This window comes from Muscardinus avellanarius, assembly GCF_963383645.1.
Source record: "Muscardinus avellanarius genome assembly, chromosome: 21".
NCBI classification, from domain to species: domain Eukaryota; kingdom Metazoa; phylum Chordata; class Mammalia; order Rodentia; family Gliridae; genus Muscardinus; species Muscardinus avellanarius.
This window is the reverse complement of record NC_137807.1, coordinates 15,350,393-15,364,391: the sequence shown is the minus strand read 5'-3', so window position 1 is coordinate 15,364,391 and position 13,999 is coordinate 15,350,393. Positions and strand designations below refer to the sequence as shown.

At 52.4% G+C, this 13,999-nt stretch overlaps 1 protein-coding gene across 1 annotated transcript; it reads right to left on the bottom strand.

The window, feature by feature from the left end:
• Nucleotides 1-383: 383 nt before the first annotated feature.
• MMAB (metabolism of cobalamin associated B) lies at nt 384-13,676 on the bottom strand (the record flags this gene model as incomplete). The annotated part of the gene is made up of 9 exons (XM_080717524.1): nt 384-483; nt 2,234-2,293; nt 4,158-4,222; nt 4,484-4,581; nt 4,810-4,882; nt 6,308-6,365; nt 9,024-9,117; nt 12,187-12,248; nt 13,561-13,676. The coding sequence occupies 9 exons, from the start codon at nt 13,674-13,676 to the stop codon at nt 384-386; spliced, it is 726 nt and encodes a 241-aa protein (XP_080573650.1).
• Nucleotides 13,677-13,999: the final 323 nt, after the last annotated feature.

Here is a 13,999-nt window from a genome sequence, read left to right as displayed (position 1 = left end):
TGGCTCAGGTAAATCACAACTACGTTCCTCAGGGCCTCTGGTACCATTCCAAATCCTTGAACAACCTGAGTTGGCATTGCGCGCGTGCACACACACACACACGACTCAGGCCTTTCCCGCTTTTATTTATTTTTTCTTTTTTTTGCGGCTCCTTCTCTTTGCAGCCATCACATTCCCTTTCTCTTCTGTAATGCTGAATTCATCCCCACTTCCCCCACAATCCCTCAAGGGAGGTGGCAGGGGTATGAGGCAAAGCTGAACCTGTGCCAGAGAACTGCTCCCAGCCCTTCGGTGCTCTTCAGGAACCAGCAGGCACGGGTGGGGACTCACTGTCGCCCGCAGGGGCCTGAGAAGCTCCCAGTCTGCAACACTTCCAGGGTGACTCAGGCTTTGCCCAACGGGTCATTTTTTCTGTATATTTTTTCTTGATTCCCCTCCTTCATGGCTGCGTATCTCGCTACTGTGAAGAGATAGTCGCTGAGTCTAGCGGAGCAGAGAGAAGCAAAGGGAAGGATTTAAACATGAGATCAGCACTAACCAGGTCCTTCCTACCTTAGCCTTCAAAGAGACACGAGCTGGGCATGGTGGAGATACCTGTAACCCCAATACTTGGAAGGCTAAACAGGAAGATGGCAGGTTTGAAAACAGCCTGATCAAGTAGTGAGACTCTTGACCAAGTAGTGAGAGCAACCTAGCAAGACCCAAAGGAAAACTGAAAGGGCCGGAGGGTAAGCTCAGAGGTGGATGCGAGTTTAACCCCGCGGGAGGGGCAGCCTGCTTGGACTTGGTAGATGGCGGTCGAGGTCAGCTTCTGGAACAGCCAATAGCCCAACTCCGGCACCGGGATCGGGGCAGCTCCCACAGGACCAGGCAGGGCAGATGCTTCAGAGCACTCCGAGCTGGGTTCTGCACCCCCAAGTGATCAGGACTGCAGTGCTCCCCCAACTGCCATGTGCACACATACCACCTGGAGAGCTTGGTGACATGCAGATCCCCGTCTGGAATTCCTCCCGTCCAATCTTGGCCCAGGTGATGCCAAGGACCAAGCACACGTGAGCCTGAGGCAGGGCTCCTGACCTCACACTACTGACACTCCCGATCATTCTTTGTGGTCAGGCTGTTGCACCAAGGACCACACTTTGAGCAGAGGCCTGGGACAGGGTCCTTGACCTTGGCACTACTGAGCTCTGGATCACTCTCCGTGGCTGGGCCTGTCCTGTCTGTTGCAGTGTGCCAAGCAGCACCCCTGCTCTCTATCCACTAGATGCCAGTAGCACCCCAACAACGGAGTGTGGCAACCAACTGTCTCCCACACTGCTTCCTGGTTGGAAGGCACTGACCTGGAGCAGTTTAGCTGCCAGAAACTAGTCCCCCACTCCCTTCCTCTTTGAGCCATCAGTGGTGGGCATCTGGCAGGAGGCCCTCTGCAGGGTGAACCGTGGAGAGGATGCAGGACATGATGCCACCCTGCCTGGGGCGCTCTGAGTTCCTCCAGGCTGAGCGTGCCGAGCTTGCCAGGGTTCCCCCCGCGCCCCCCACCTCCCACTCTGCCCCTAGCCTGAGCACCCCGCCCCCTGGGCCAGGCCCCTCCTCCTGCCTCGGGTGGCCTGCTCTCTTGGGGGCAGTGGGGAGACTGCTGTGCTTATGGCCTCCTCCTGGGGTCATGATATGCTGGTTTCTCCTTGGCTCCATGAACTCACTGAGGACAGGCCAGGGCTTCTGGTAGTGCCCTGCAAAGCCGAAAGGGAGCTGCCCCCTCACTTGCTGAGTGCAGAGGCTCACCCCAAGGAGGAAGGGAGCTAGCTAGCTGAGACCCTCTGAGAACCAGCCATGTCCCATGAGGTCACTCTGCACAACCAGGAAGCTCCTGGGCCATGGTCCCCTTGAGAGGAGAATCTTGCTGAGAGAGCTGTCAGTCACCGCCAAGATGCCTTCCGAGGCATTCCCTGGCCACCCAGCCCCCAAGGGCCTTGCTGCACCTGTCCCTTCATGCTCTGGTTGGCGTCTGCTGGTTTTTACAGCAGTGTCTCCTGACCGGATCTCAACTTCCCCAGGGACAGGAACGATGTCTGTCTGGTCCGCAGCTTTCTGCCCGGGCCTGGCCTGGCATCCAGCACACGGGGCCTCTCATAGTGAAATGCGGGGTGAGCGCACAAGCGTGACCCCACCCTGCTCCTTGGGCCTGCTGTGCTACCCTGCCAGGACCACTCCCCGCCACGTTCTGCATGAGTACCTGTTTAAGAACTTGGCCACATTAGCGTCAGTCTCTCCTGCCTGGACCAAGGGCACCACACTGGGAAGAGAGGACACAGTCACTCCGCATCACAGGACTCAGCACACTTGGGGACCTGGGGCCAGATGGTATCCCAACATGCATTTTCCCAGCTGGCTGCTGCCAGATCTCGACCCTAAAAACCCAGCCAGCGCTTTGGTGGAAGGACCACCACTGGTGTGTTTCATAGGCCACCCAGCACTTCCCTTGGACATATCACACAAGACCTGGCCAAGGAGGGGTAGAGGATGGTGCAGGACATTCAGGACACGGGCTGCCCACACCAGATTGCTGGCCTTTGCACCACTGGGTCTGTCTCTGAGATCCTGGCTAGGAGAGGTGGATTAGACTTCAAAGAAGAAATCCAGCCCTTGATCTCCAAGGGGCTACCAGTTCTAAGTTATGACCTAAAGCAACTTCACAGGGAAAAAAAGGCCCAAGCAAACCAAGCTCCTTACTTCACCCATGACTGAGTTCCAGGGGTCAGAGCCAGGCTGAGTGGCGCATGGCCAGTGTCTGCTGAGGGCCAGGGGCATGGCAGGGCCAGCCAATCCCTTCATGCACATCGCCACTGCCGCATAGCCTTGGCTGGGAGGCTCTCTCACCAAACCCAGCTTTGTCCCATCCAAGGCCACACAACTGGCCAGTGGCCCGGGCAACAAGTAGGCCCAGGCCTTCCCTGTGGGCACCTCCCCCGGGCACCCGGGTGTCCCCTCCACATGTCCTCCTCCTCCTTGAAGTTCTGCCATTAAGGCTGCCAGCTTAGCCCTCCCCTCTGCTGTGCCTCCAGGTCATCCCCAGCATTTTGCTACTATGAGCACCACTGCTACAGATTGGCTTTGCACCTGTAACTGTATGTGTGAGTGCTAGGGGCTGAACCCAGGGCCATTCTACCTGTGACATACACCCTCGGTGCTATTTTACTTTTTGTTCTTTAAAACGGTCTCATTAGGTTGCTGAGAGTTTCACTATGTTGCTGAGGCTGGCCTTGAACCTGTGATCCTCCTGTCTCAGCCTCCCAAGTACTGGGATTATGGGATTGCACATCTGGCTCACAAGTGTTTTGTTTTTTGTTTTGCTTTTGAAGCCAAAGCTCTTTCTGTTCCCCAGGATTCCTTAGCATCTGTCTGGCACAAAGTCTTTCATGAAGGACAAAATCTCTGAGATGTGGAGCTGTGGAAAGAACACAGGGTTTTGGCTGGGGCGAACCATGGTTGCATGGACCACTAGTGACCCCAGTCGCCTCTCTGGCCCATTTCCTGACTCCTGTAAATTGGGGCTGCCACCACCTCTCTCTCCCGGGGTTTTCATGAGGAATCGACATGATCACAAGGCAGAGTGCTGGGCATGGCCCACTGGCTGTGCCACGGTGGGGCTGCCTCCATGCCAAGCTGGGAACAGCCTGGCCAGGGAGTGGCATGAAAGACCACTTTGCAAATCCTCTTCTAAGTTTTACCCTTTAAGGCTGCGAGCAGCTTTAGGGTCCCGATTCTGAGTCAGGGGAGGGGATGGGCAGCTGAGGGCTGTGCCACGGACACCTCCCTGCTGGCCACCACAGCACAAAGCCCCTCCAGCCCCTTCCCCACAGCTGGCAAGGCCTTTGTGTGCTCTTTCCTAGGGGGCCCAGAGCCCATCCCTGGCTTCCTGTGGTTCCCAGCACAAAAGCAGGCCCCCATCAGCCTGTGAGCAGCATGCGTGTTTGTCCTCTATCCCCATCTCCCTGCACCTCACAGCTTGGCGAACACGGACTTGCCCTGTCCCGGGCCCTGGGCACAGTGAAGATGGCTGGAGGAGGTCTGGGTGGCGACGAGCTGCCCCTGAGCGTGCAGCCACCTTGCTTGCTCCCACCTGCCACGACAAGACCCCCTCTCCCCAGACTCCTTACCGTCTCTCAGCTCGGCGGCACACGGCCCGACAGAAATGCAGTGCGGAGCTGCTCTTGCCTCCTGACTGAAAGCAGAAAAGTGGCATTGGCGGGCAGGGCTGGACAGGTGTGCCCACCGCACACAGGAGTCCCCCTGACATCAGTGCCCCTGCCTGGCATGCCATGGGACCCGCCTCCAAAGGGACTGGGGCTTTGGGGCTGCAGGAGCTTCTGTCGCTACTAGAAGCCACATAGGGGAGCTCTGTAGCTTTGTGAGCCCCTGTGCTTTTGTGAATACAGCAGGGCAGGCCTGCCGCCCCCGCAGGTTGAGGCCACCCAGTACCTACAGGCAGAATAAACTCCGTGAGAGGGGGCAGCTGGCAGGAGTACTTGTCAATCCACTGCTCCAGCTCCAGGACGGGCCCCGCCTCGAATGCCGTGCGCTCTGTGGAGCAAGGGGAAGAACTGCCATGAGGCTAAACCCCACCACACCTTCAGGAAATACCCATGGCCTTCTGCCCAGTGGCCCTCAAACTGCTTCCAGAGGCTTAGAAAGGGCATTCCCTCCCAGCGGCTGTGGGCAAGGCTGTGTGGCCTACTTGGGGGGGGGCCCTGGGCAAGAGCCCTCCACCCCAGGGCCCTCTGAGCACACATAGCATGTTCAGAGAATTACTTAAGTGAGCATCCCTGGCCGAGGAGCGTGGGGTCGCCAGGGCGGAGCCAACGTCCTGCAGGGTGCACTGGATCTGGGGAAGCAACAGAGGTAAGAATAAGGAGCCACTCTTGGCAGACACAGCTCCATGCACAGGTGCCAGCCAGCATGCTGGCAGTGTGCTCTGAGACTGATCTTACTGGGCTGTCAGACTTTTAATGATCTGCCACGGAGAGGTACGCTGTCTGAACCTTCAGCACGACATCATGGTGGCCCAGCCAGCCCTGCTGAGGGGCACCTGGTGTGGCCTTGCAGAGTACAAGGGAGGAAAAGGCCAAGCATCGAGTGAGGTGTGTGCAGAGCCCCATGCTGACCAAGAGGCGCCCCCATGCACCCAGGCCCCTGTGAGGCCCTGCCTTCTTCACTTGTTGGTCAGAGACCAAATGGAACCGTATCACCCAAAATGTAAAAACCAAGAAGCTGGAAGGTTGTGGTCAGCTGGGGTATGTGGAACAAGCCTGTCTGCTCCCCCAGCCCAGGTGGCTCCAACCTGGGCACGTCTAGAGTGAGGTGGAGGTGTAGAGGGAAACTTCAGGCACACCCGGGTTTTCTAGGGTGTTGCTCCCACCTGTGTTTGACCTTCTCCTGGGGTCAAAAGCCCCACTCCAGCCGGGCATGGTGGCGCACGCTTGTAATCCCCATGCTTGGGAGGCGGAGACAGAAGTATTGCGCAGGTTCGAAGCCAGCCGCGCACGCTGGCTTAGGAGACCCATTTCCAAATAAAAACATAAAATAGGTCTGGGAGTATAGCCCAGAGATAGAAGGGCTTCCAGGAACCCCAGTACCACCAAAAAAAAAAAAAAAAAAAAGCCCCACTCCATACATACCAAGCAAATAATTTACCACTGAGCTAGACCCCCTGCCCTTTTTATCCTGCTTGAGGCAGGGTCTCGCTAAGTTGCCCAGGTTGGCCTCGAGTTTGTGATCCTCCTGCCTCAGCCTCCTGAGCGGCTGGGATTGCAGGTGTGCACCACACCTGCCCGCTCCTTCTTAAGGAATGCACATTAATACAAGTTGAGTTTCCCAGAGTCAAGGCACATCGCATCACGAGGGGCTTCTCAGCATAGAGTTACTGCCATCTGAGACCTGGCTGTTCTTTGGAGGAAGGCTATTCTGTGTATTGTAGGCTATTGAGCTGCACTTCTGCTGGTATGCAATAGATGCCAGGGCCACCTCGACTCCCAGGCATGACAAGTGTTGTCACGTGCCACCTGGGGCCAGTCACCCCAGGTTGAGAACCTCTGTGCTTTAACTCCCTACACGCAGCACAATCCTCGAGGCTGCCCGTGGAGGAAGGCCGTCTCTGCAGGTCCCCATTTCACAGGTGAAGAAGCTGAGGCTCACACCGGCAGAGTGACTGGCCCCCAGTGACACCAAGGGGGTGTGAGGGTCAGAGGACAAATCTGGCTATAGCTGCTGGGCCACAGGGACGACAAACCCGCAAGGCACCATTACCTACCCTCTGAAGTTCTTCGACAAACTCGTGGCCCCTTTCCTCGATTAACTCTATAGCAAACCTATGAAGAGCAAGGAAAGAAATGTGCCTCTGGTATAAGCTGCTAAATGGCACTGGCCATTTAGCTAACTTAGCTGTAATACCCAGGGAGCTGTTTTTCTTGCTGACATTAGGTTCTGTTTGGTGAGGGGCACGTGTTTCTGGAAAGGCCTTTTTTCATACTCCTTATTCCCAGACAACAATTGCCTTTTGGGCTCCTGCCCTGGCCGGGTCCTGGTGACTCTGAGGGAAGCAGAAGGTGACACAGGCTCCGGGCAGCGGAGGGAGACTCGACTCGGGCACCACATCACCAGATGGGGGTCGCACACAGCTCAGTGACTCTGCCATGGCTAGAGAGCAGGGGGGCTTCCTGGGGGAGCACGAGGGAGGCAGGGCTGTGAAGGCTAAGTGGGAGTTCCCTGGTCAGATGGGGCAGGAAAAGAAAGGAAACTGCCCAGGTGCGGGTCAGGATGCCGGCCCTCGGGACTTCGCGTCCCCTCCCTCCTGTACCAGGCAGGATCCCGGCAGGGACGGGCAGGCTGGGAGGACTCCGGGAGCAGCGCTTCGCAAAGCGATGATCCTCACAGGTGTGAGCAGAGCTGCAGGAACTGACAGCAGAGGATGAAGGCTGGGGACACGGATGGGGAGAACGCTGCCCACCCGAGTCCTGGGTGCAGGCCACAAGGGCCACATGGCAGGGAAGGGCAGGGAGGAGCGGAGCCAGGAGGGGAGACAGCTGAGGATGGGGCCACAGTGCCCTTAGGCGTCTCTGCGCACTCTGACCCTCTCCCATCAGCCAGACTGCCCAGAAAGCCAAAAGACCAGGAGTGGGGATGAGTGGCAGGTGACAGGGTCAACCATCCAGGCAGAGGGGCAGAGGAGAGAGAGTGGGTGCAGGAATGCAGTGACAGTACCCAGCCTGTCCCCAGCCTGCCTCACTGCCCAGCGCGTCCCCCCCTAGATGTGAGGCCGGGCTGTGTGGGCTGGGACATGGTCTTCATCACTGAAGTCTACCACATGCCAGGCACCAAGCAAATGCCTGCCCACCACGGGACACCTGCTGAAGGACGCTTGGGGACCCAGGCCAGGCGCAGGGGGAGGCGCCTCCTCACATAAGCTTCTAGTCTGCCTGTGGCTCCCTGGAGGCAGCACTGAGGCTTGTTTGGCAACGCCCCCCACACAAAGTCGCCGTTAAATCTGACAATGGGAGAATGCACAGCCAAGGCCTCCGGGCACCTCCGGCCCCACTCGACAGGGGACGCTGGCCCACTGCTCTGCCAATTCTGAAAGGCCGGCAGGAGCCCGCCTCACCACCACGTCCACGTCAGCCTGTGTCTGCTGTGCCCGCACCCAGTGCCCTGCCTTCTCCAGCTATCCCTGCCATATCTCTCCTGAAACACTTGCCTAGTGCACTCTCCACTGAGGAATGGTAGCCATGAAGAGGTGAGTTACCAGGATGGTGATGAGAGCTATCTTTACTACTCCTTGTGCTGGGCACCATGGAAACGTGGAATTAGCTTATTAAATCTCCCCAAGAACACCGTGAGAAGGATACTGTGACCACCTGACAGAACAGGAAACTGAGGCTCAGAGAAACCAGGTGGGTTTCCTGAAGTCCCACAGCTGGCCTGCAGTGGCGTGGAATATGAACAGCGGCCTATCTGATCGCCACGCTTCTAGAGGGCCACGTCCGACCCCAGGAACCCCCCCTTGAGTTCTCTGTTCACAGGTTAGTAGGATGTTGAGCATGGTGCGCTGGGCTGGAGTTCTCAACATGAGCCGCCCCTCCCACCCCACCCACCAAAAAAAGAATCGGGCCAATGAAATGTAAGACGTGGCTCCCTGGAAGTTTGTTGTTGTTGTTGTTGTTTGTTGTTCATACTGAGGATTGAACCCAGGGGCATTCTACCTCTAAACCACACCCTCACTCTTTCTTTTTTTTTTTTTTTTTTAAATAGAGTCTTGCTAAGTTACTGAGAGTCTCACTAAATTCCTCAGATTAGCCTTGAACTCACGATCTTTCTCTAATACTGGGATTACAGGCATGTGCCGCCACACCCAGCCTAGAAAGCTTTAAGAGCCAGTGGGATCTTGACCAGGATGTCTTTTCTTTCTGTCATAACAACGGTACAGAGGCTGTTCTGCCCGGGATCCCAAAGTAAAGGGCACATGGAGCAGAGACACAGCCAACTCATGTCAGGCTTGAAGTAAGAGCAGGCAATGTAACTGGTTTGAAAGCAATAAGGTTTGGGGATTGTTTATTACCACAGCATGTCCTGGCCCACCCTGATTAATTCCTGAAGATAATATTCTAAATTTTATGCTTAAAAAAAAAAGCATTAAAAGGAATCACATTTGATAGACTATATATCATACTAACTCATCTCTATCTTTTAATAGATGTATCTTACTGGCACACACTCACACACTTACCTGAAAAGTGAGGGATCCAGGGATGGAAGGGGAAGCAGCTTTTAAGTAGTGATGGAGGGACAGGTGCAGAAGTAGGCAGGATCAGAAAGGAAAGCATCTGAGGCTTGGTGCAGCTGCCCTGCCTGTGCTTCCCAGCTGGGGCAGCTTCATCAAGCATGGACAACTTGTGGGACTGACCAAGGCTCCTAAGAGCTTCATGATTATGTCAATTCAGACTCAACCTCAAGGCCAACCCCATCTCTCTTACCCAATAGCTGAACTCAATTCATCTGTAGTTCCCACAGCTTCAAACACCTGGTCATCTTTGGGTCTCCTTTCTCCCGTGAATGTGCTAGAAAACCCTGCAGAAAAACATTTAGCCAACCAAATTAAGATTTTTTTGAACCCAATATGTTGTGGGGGTTTTGTTTGTTTGTTGCGGTGCTAAGGATCAAACCCGGCTCCCTGTGCACACTAGGCAAGCTCTCCACCACCGAGTTATACCCCTAGCCCTGATACTTTCAAAAGAAAGTATAACAGACACAGAAAAGGGCTGAAACCCTAAGTCCATGAGCTGGTAAATTCTAACTAATCAGCACTCAGCTGCAGAACAGATTTTGGCCAGCACCCCAGAAGCGCCCATATACCCCCTTTGGTCACCATCCTGAAGAATGGCCATTATCCTCATTTCTTCCTCAGATGCTCTTAAACTGTCAAATCATGTACTAAAATCATGTGCTAAAGAGCTAAAGCATTTCTGACATGTTACATATCCATTCTTGCTATACCTCACATGAAACCGACATGCCTGTGCCCAGCTCATGGTTCCTGCCTGGCATTATCAGGCAGGCTTCAGTGTTGCCAGGTGCTGGCCTGGAACTCACAGGTAGGCCATGGTCGTCTTCTGAACAAAAGTGATTTCACAGGCCAATCTCTGTGACAGATCACGACCAAAATGAAGCAAGGCCAGATCTGAGCATACAACACTGTCCACACTAGAAAAACGACCAAACATGCCCTTTCCTGGCTAATGTGAGTGGCTGCTGCATTACATTACAGCTTTAGCTCATCTTTGTCTCTCCTACTTTCTAAGGAAAAATTATTAAGATGCTCAATTACAGTCCAATAGAGAGCAAAGCTCCACTTGTCTGAATCTTTCCCCACAACACCCAAAGCCGGCCCTGCCCCCAGGGAGTTCTTCCCGGCCTCTCTAATGGAGATGCCCACCCCTCTCACACTGGGCCATCTCCTTCCTGGTAATGAGCCGACTGTCCTAACTGTGTCTGACCAGAGGTCATTGGCTAAAGGGAACAAACACCACCATCACCTGAGCTGTTATTCTTACCTGTATTTCTTTTTCTCGTGGTGATGTTAATGTATACATAACATAAAATTTACCATTTTCATCTTTTTTTTCAGACTATAGTTCAGTGTCATTAAGAACAGCCTATGCATATGTTTATACTTTCATTATATACATATACATCCCAAAACCAGTAGCTACGGCAGACGTAGCCATACACACCTGTAATCCTAATACTTGGGAGGCTGAGACGGGAGAAACACAGGCTTGAGACCAGCCTCAGCAACATGAGACTCTCAACAACCTAGTGAGACCCTGTTTTGAAACAAAAACTTAAAAAGAGCTGTGGTTGTAGCTCAGAGATAGAATACCCTTGGGTTCAATCCCTAATACCATAAAAAAAAAACGAACTAATAGCTATTGATGGTCTACATAGTTTGTTTAAACTCAGAAGATGGCACTGTGCTATCTATATAGATATGAAATAGATATAGATATTTCAGTACAAGGCAACGAACCCAGAGCTGCTTCACCACTGACCTACATCCCCAACCCTTTTTACTTAAAATGGGGTCTTGCTGAGTTGCCCAGGCTGACCTTGAACTTTCAATCCTCCTGCCTCAGCCTCCTAAATAGCTGGGATTATAGGTGTGTGCCACCACACTATGCTCCTACTGATTTATCTTATCCACCTTTTTTAAGTACATCATGTTATAATAGTCTTAAAATTATAAAAGTAAGCCGGGCGTGGTGGCGCACGCTTGTAATCCCCCCGCTTGGGAAGCGGAGACAGGAGGATCGCGCTGGTTCGGAGCCAGCCTCGCTGGCTTAAGAGACCCTGTTTCCAAATAAAAAAATGTAAAATAGGTCTGGGAGTGTAGCCCGGAGGTAGAAGGGCTTCCAGGAACCCCAGTACCACACACACAAAAAAAATTATAAAAGTAATATAAGCTCATAAAAATAACAGAGTAAAAGTATACAGTTGGGCATGGTGATGCACACTTGTAATAATAGTACTTGGGAGGCTGAGAAAGGACAATCACAGATTTATGGCCAGCCTCAGGTATTTAGTGAGGCCCTCTCCAACTTATCGAGATCTTTTTTCAAAATAAAGAATAAAAAATGGGACTGGGGATGTAGCTGGGAGGTAGAATGCCCCTGGGTCCTATCCTCAGTACCATACACACACACATACACACACACACACACACGAAAAAAGTATGTAAACTTTTGTCCCTTCCCTCTCCCACAATGCAATCTTTTTCCTGGGTAAGAATGCCATGTGTAGCCTTTTGAATTTATCTAAACACACTATATATATATATATATATATATATATATATATATATATATACACACACACACACACACACACACACACACACACACACAACTTCTTACACCAATGGATTCAGAATATTTGAATTGATCTGCAACTTGTTTTTTGGGAGGGTTTGTTTGTTTGTGGTGCTGGGGATTAGCTACCGGGCCTCAAACATGTTAGGCAAGCACTCTACCACTGATCCGTGCCCCTAAACCTGCAATTTGTTTTTTATCACTTAACATACTGGCCATTTTTCATTTCATATCACATTTTGGACATGTTATTCATATATGTTACACTGTGTGTGTGTGTGTGTGTGTGTGTGTGTGTGTGAGAGAGAGAGAGAGAGAAAGAGAGAGAGAGAGAGAGAGAGAGAGAGAGAGAGAGAGAGAGAGAGAGAAGAGGGAGAGAGACAGAAACAGAGATAGACAGTCACCAGGGATTGAACCCAGAGGTATTCTACTTCCAAGCTATACACTAGCCTTTATTAAAAATGTTTTAAATTTCAAAACAAAGTCTCATTAGGTTGTTGAGGGCCTCACTAAGTGGCTGAGGACCTCGCCACATTTAGTTTTTCGGCAGGATGGTTAGTACGTGGCTAGTCTTGCTATATCGCTGAGGCTGTCCTTGAATCTTTGAACCTTCAATTCTTCTGTCTTGATTTCCGAAATACTGAAATTACAGGAGAGTGTCACGATGCCTGGCTTGTCAGATATGTTTTAAGAGCTACAAAAAAGTTGGAAGAACCTTAAAATGGTGCCCATCGTACATCTTCGTTGCATTTTTCACATGTCCCCACCCTACCTTTGTCTCCTGTTTTAGTATAAATCTTGGGGATCTTGGGTGTCTTCGAGGAAGGCTGTTGCCTAATGAGAAACAGACATGGAAAGGTCGTGGGTGGGGTGCCTTAGAGGAACACCTCTGTCAGTGGGTCCCAGCTCGCTGCTGGCAATCTCAGCAGTGGCACTTATCCCCCGCTTCCTGGATGGTAATCTCTTGTTGACATCTTTCTCCATCCCTTCTACATGGATGCGCTTTGTGGGTGAGCTCTGTCTTGCTCACTTCTCTGCAGAGTAGCCGGCAAAATGCTGCTCAGTGTAGATGCCCGGTAAGTATTTGAAAGAACTGTGGATCACTTCCCATAGTACATTACAGGCATTATCTCCTGGAATTATCCCTGAAATCTTTCCATAGCCTCCAAAGTAGGCACTACTTACTACTTTCATTTTACTGGTTAGGAAATAGTGGTTCACAGAGTAAGATGTATTTTCCTAGGGAGAAAGTGTCAGGGCTTGGAAATTATGGCCACGACTGTGCTACTCTAGAGCCCAACCAGTATCCTCAACCTGCCCTAAACGTAGACACCCACTATTCTCTTCAGGTTCACCAAATCATACATAGCCTCATCATGGTAAAGAAAACTGGGTCACTTACATCTTACGAGGCTTCAAATATACTCAGAAAAAAAAAAAAAAAAAAGAATTGCCAAATCAGGATTTGAAAACTGGCATTTTCACTTTTCAAAAAAAAAAAAAATTAATGCCTTTGCAGTGCTAGGGAACAAACCCAGGCCACTTACATCTTACAAGGCTTCAAATATACTCAGAAAAAAAAAAAAAAAGAATAAAGAATTGCCAAATCGGGATTTGAAAACTGGTATTTTCACTTTTCAAAAAAAAAAAAAAAAAAAAAAAAAACCTAATTCCTTTGCAGTGCTAGGGAACAAAGGCAGGCCCTCGTAGGCAAATGCTGATTTACATCCAGAGCCCTCCACCCCCGCAAAACCTCACATTTAAGATTAAAATGTGACAAAGATATTCAAAGGTTGAATTATTACTGGATCTGTGAAATATACTGATCCCTTATCTGTAAGTTCTGAGGTCTGGGTGGTGGGGTGCAAGTTTCCAAGTATATGATGGTATCACATAGTGTTGGTGTGCCTGTGTTTGACGTATAAACGGCTTTGGAGACAGGTCAACATCCAAACTGAGGACTCTCCGGGACAACAGGGCGCACGACCTGACTGACAAGGGCAGGATTCGTGCAAAGAAATCCTGGTCTCTGGCTTCCCTGTTGCCCACGTGACGTCAGGGCCGAGGGGGACGTCACCGGTGCGATGGTCAGCCCGGGGACAATGCCCGGAAGGGGGTCCAGGTGCCCTCCCGGCCAGACACTCACCTGTCCCCGTCTTCCATGCCCTGAGGGCCGCGGCTCTGGAAACGGGGACACAGCAGTCTGCTGGCGCCAAGGTACCTGAGCAGGCCGAGGCGGCCTCCCCGGCCCCACGCCGCCATGCGCACGGCCGCGGGTCCGGGCTGGCCGCTCCAGGCTGCCGTCCAAGTCTCGGGTTGGCTCCACCCACAGCCGGGCACGCCACCGCTCAGCCGCCTCTTTCTATTGGTCCGTGGCTCTCGCACCAGGGCGGGACACTCCCAGGAACTTGTTTCCCATTGGTCTACGTAGGGAGTGGAAGGAGGGGGGGAAATCCTGACCGCTCGACGGCGTTATCTATTGGCCAATGTTAAGCCAATTGACAAAGGGATTCCTGGGACGCCGCTCTGATTGGCTGGATCTGAGCTAGAGCCCGCCTTCCGCGGGGCACGGGCAGTCCGGGATG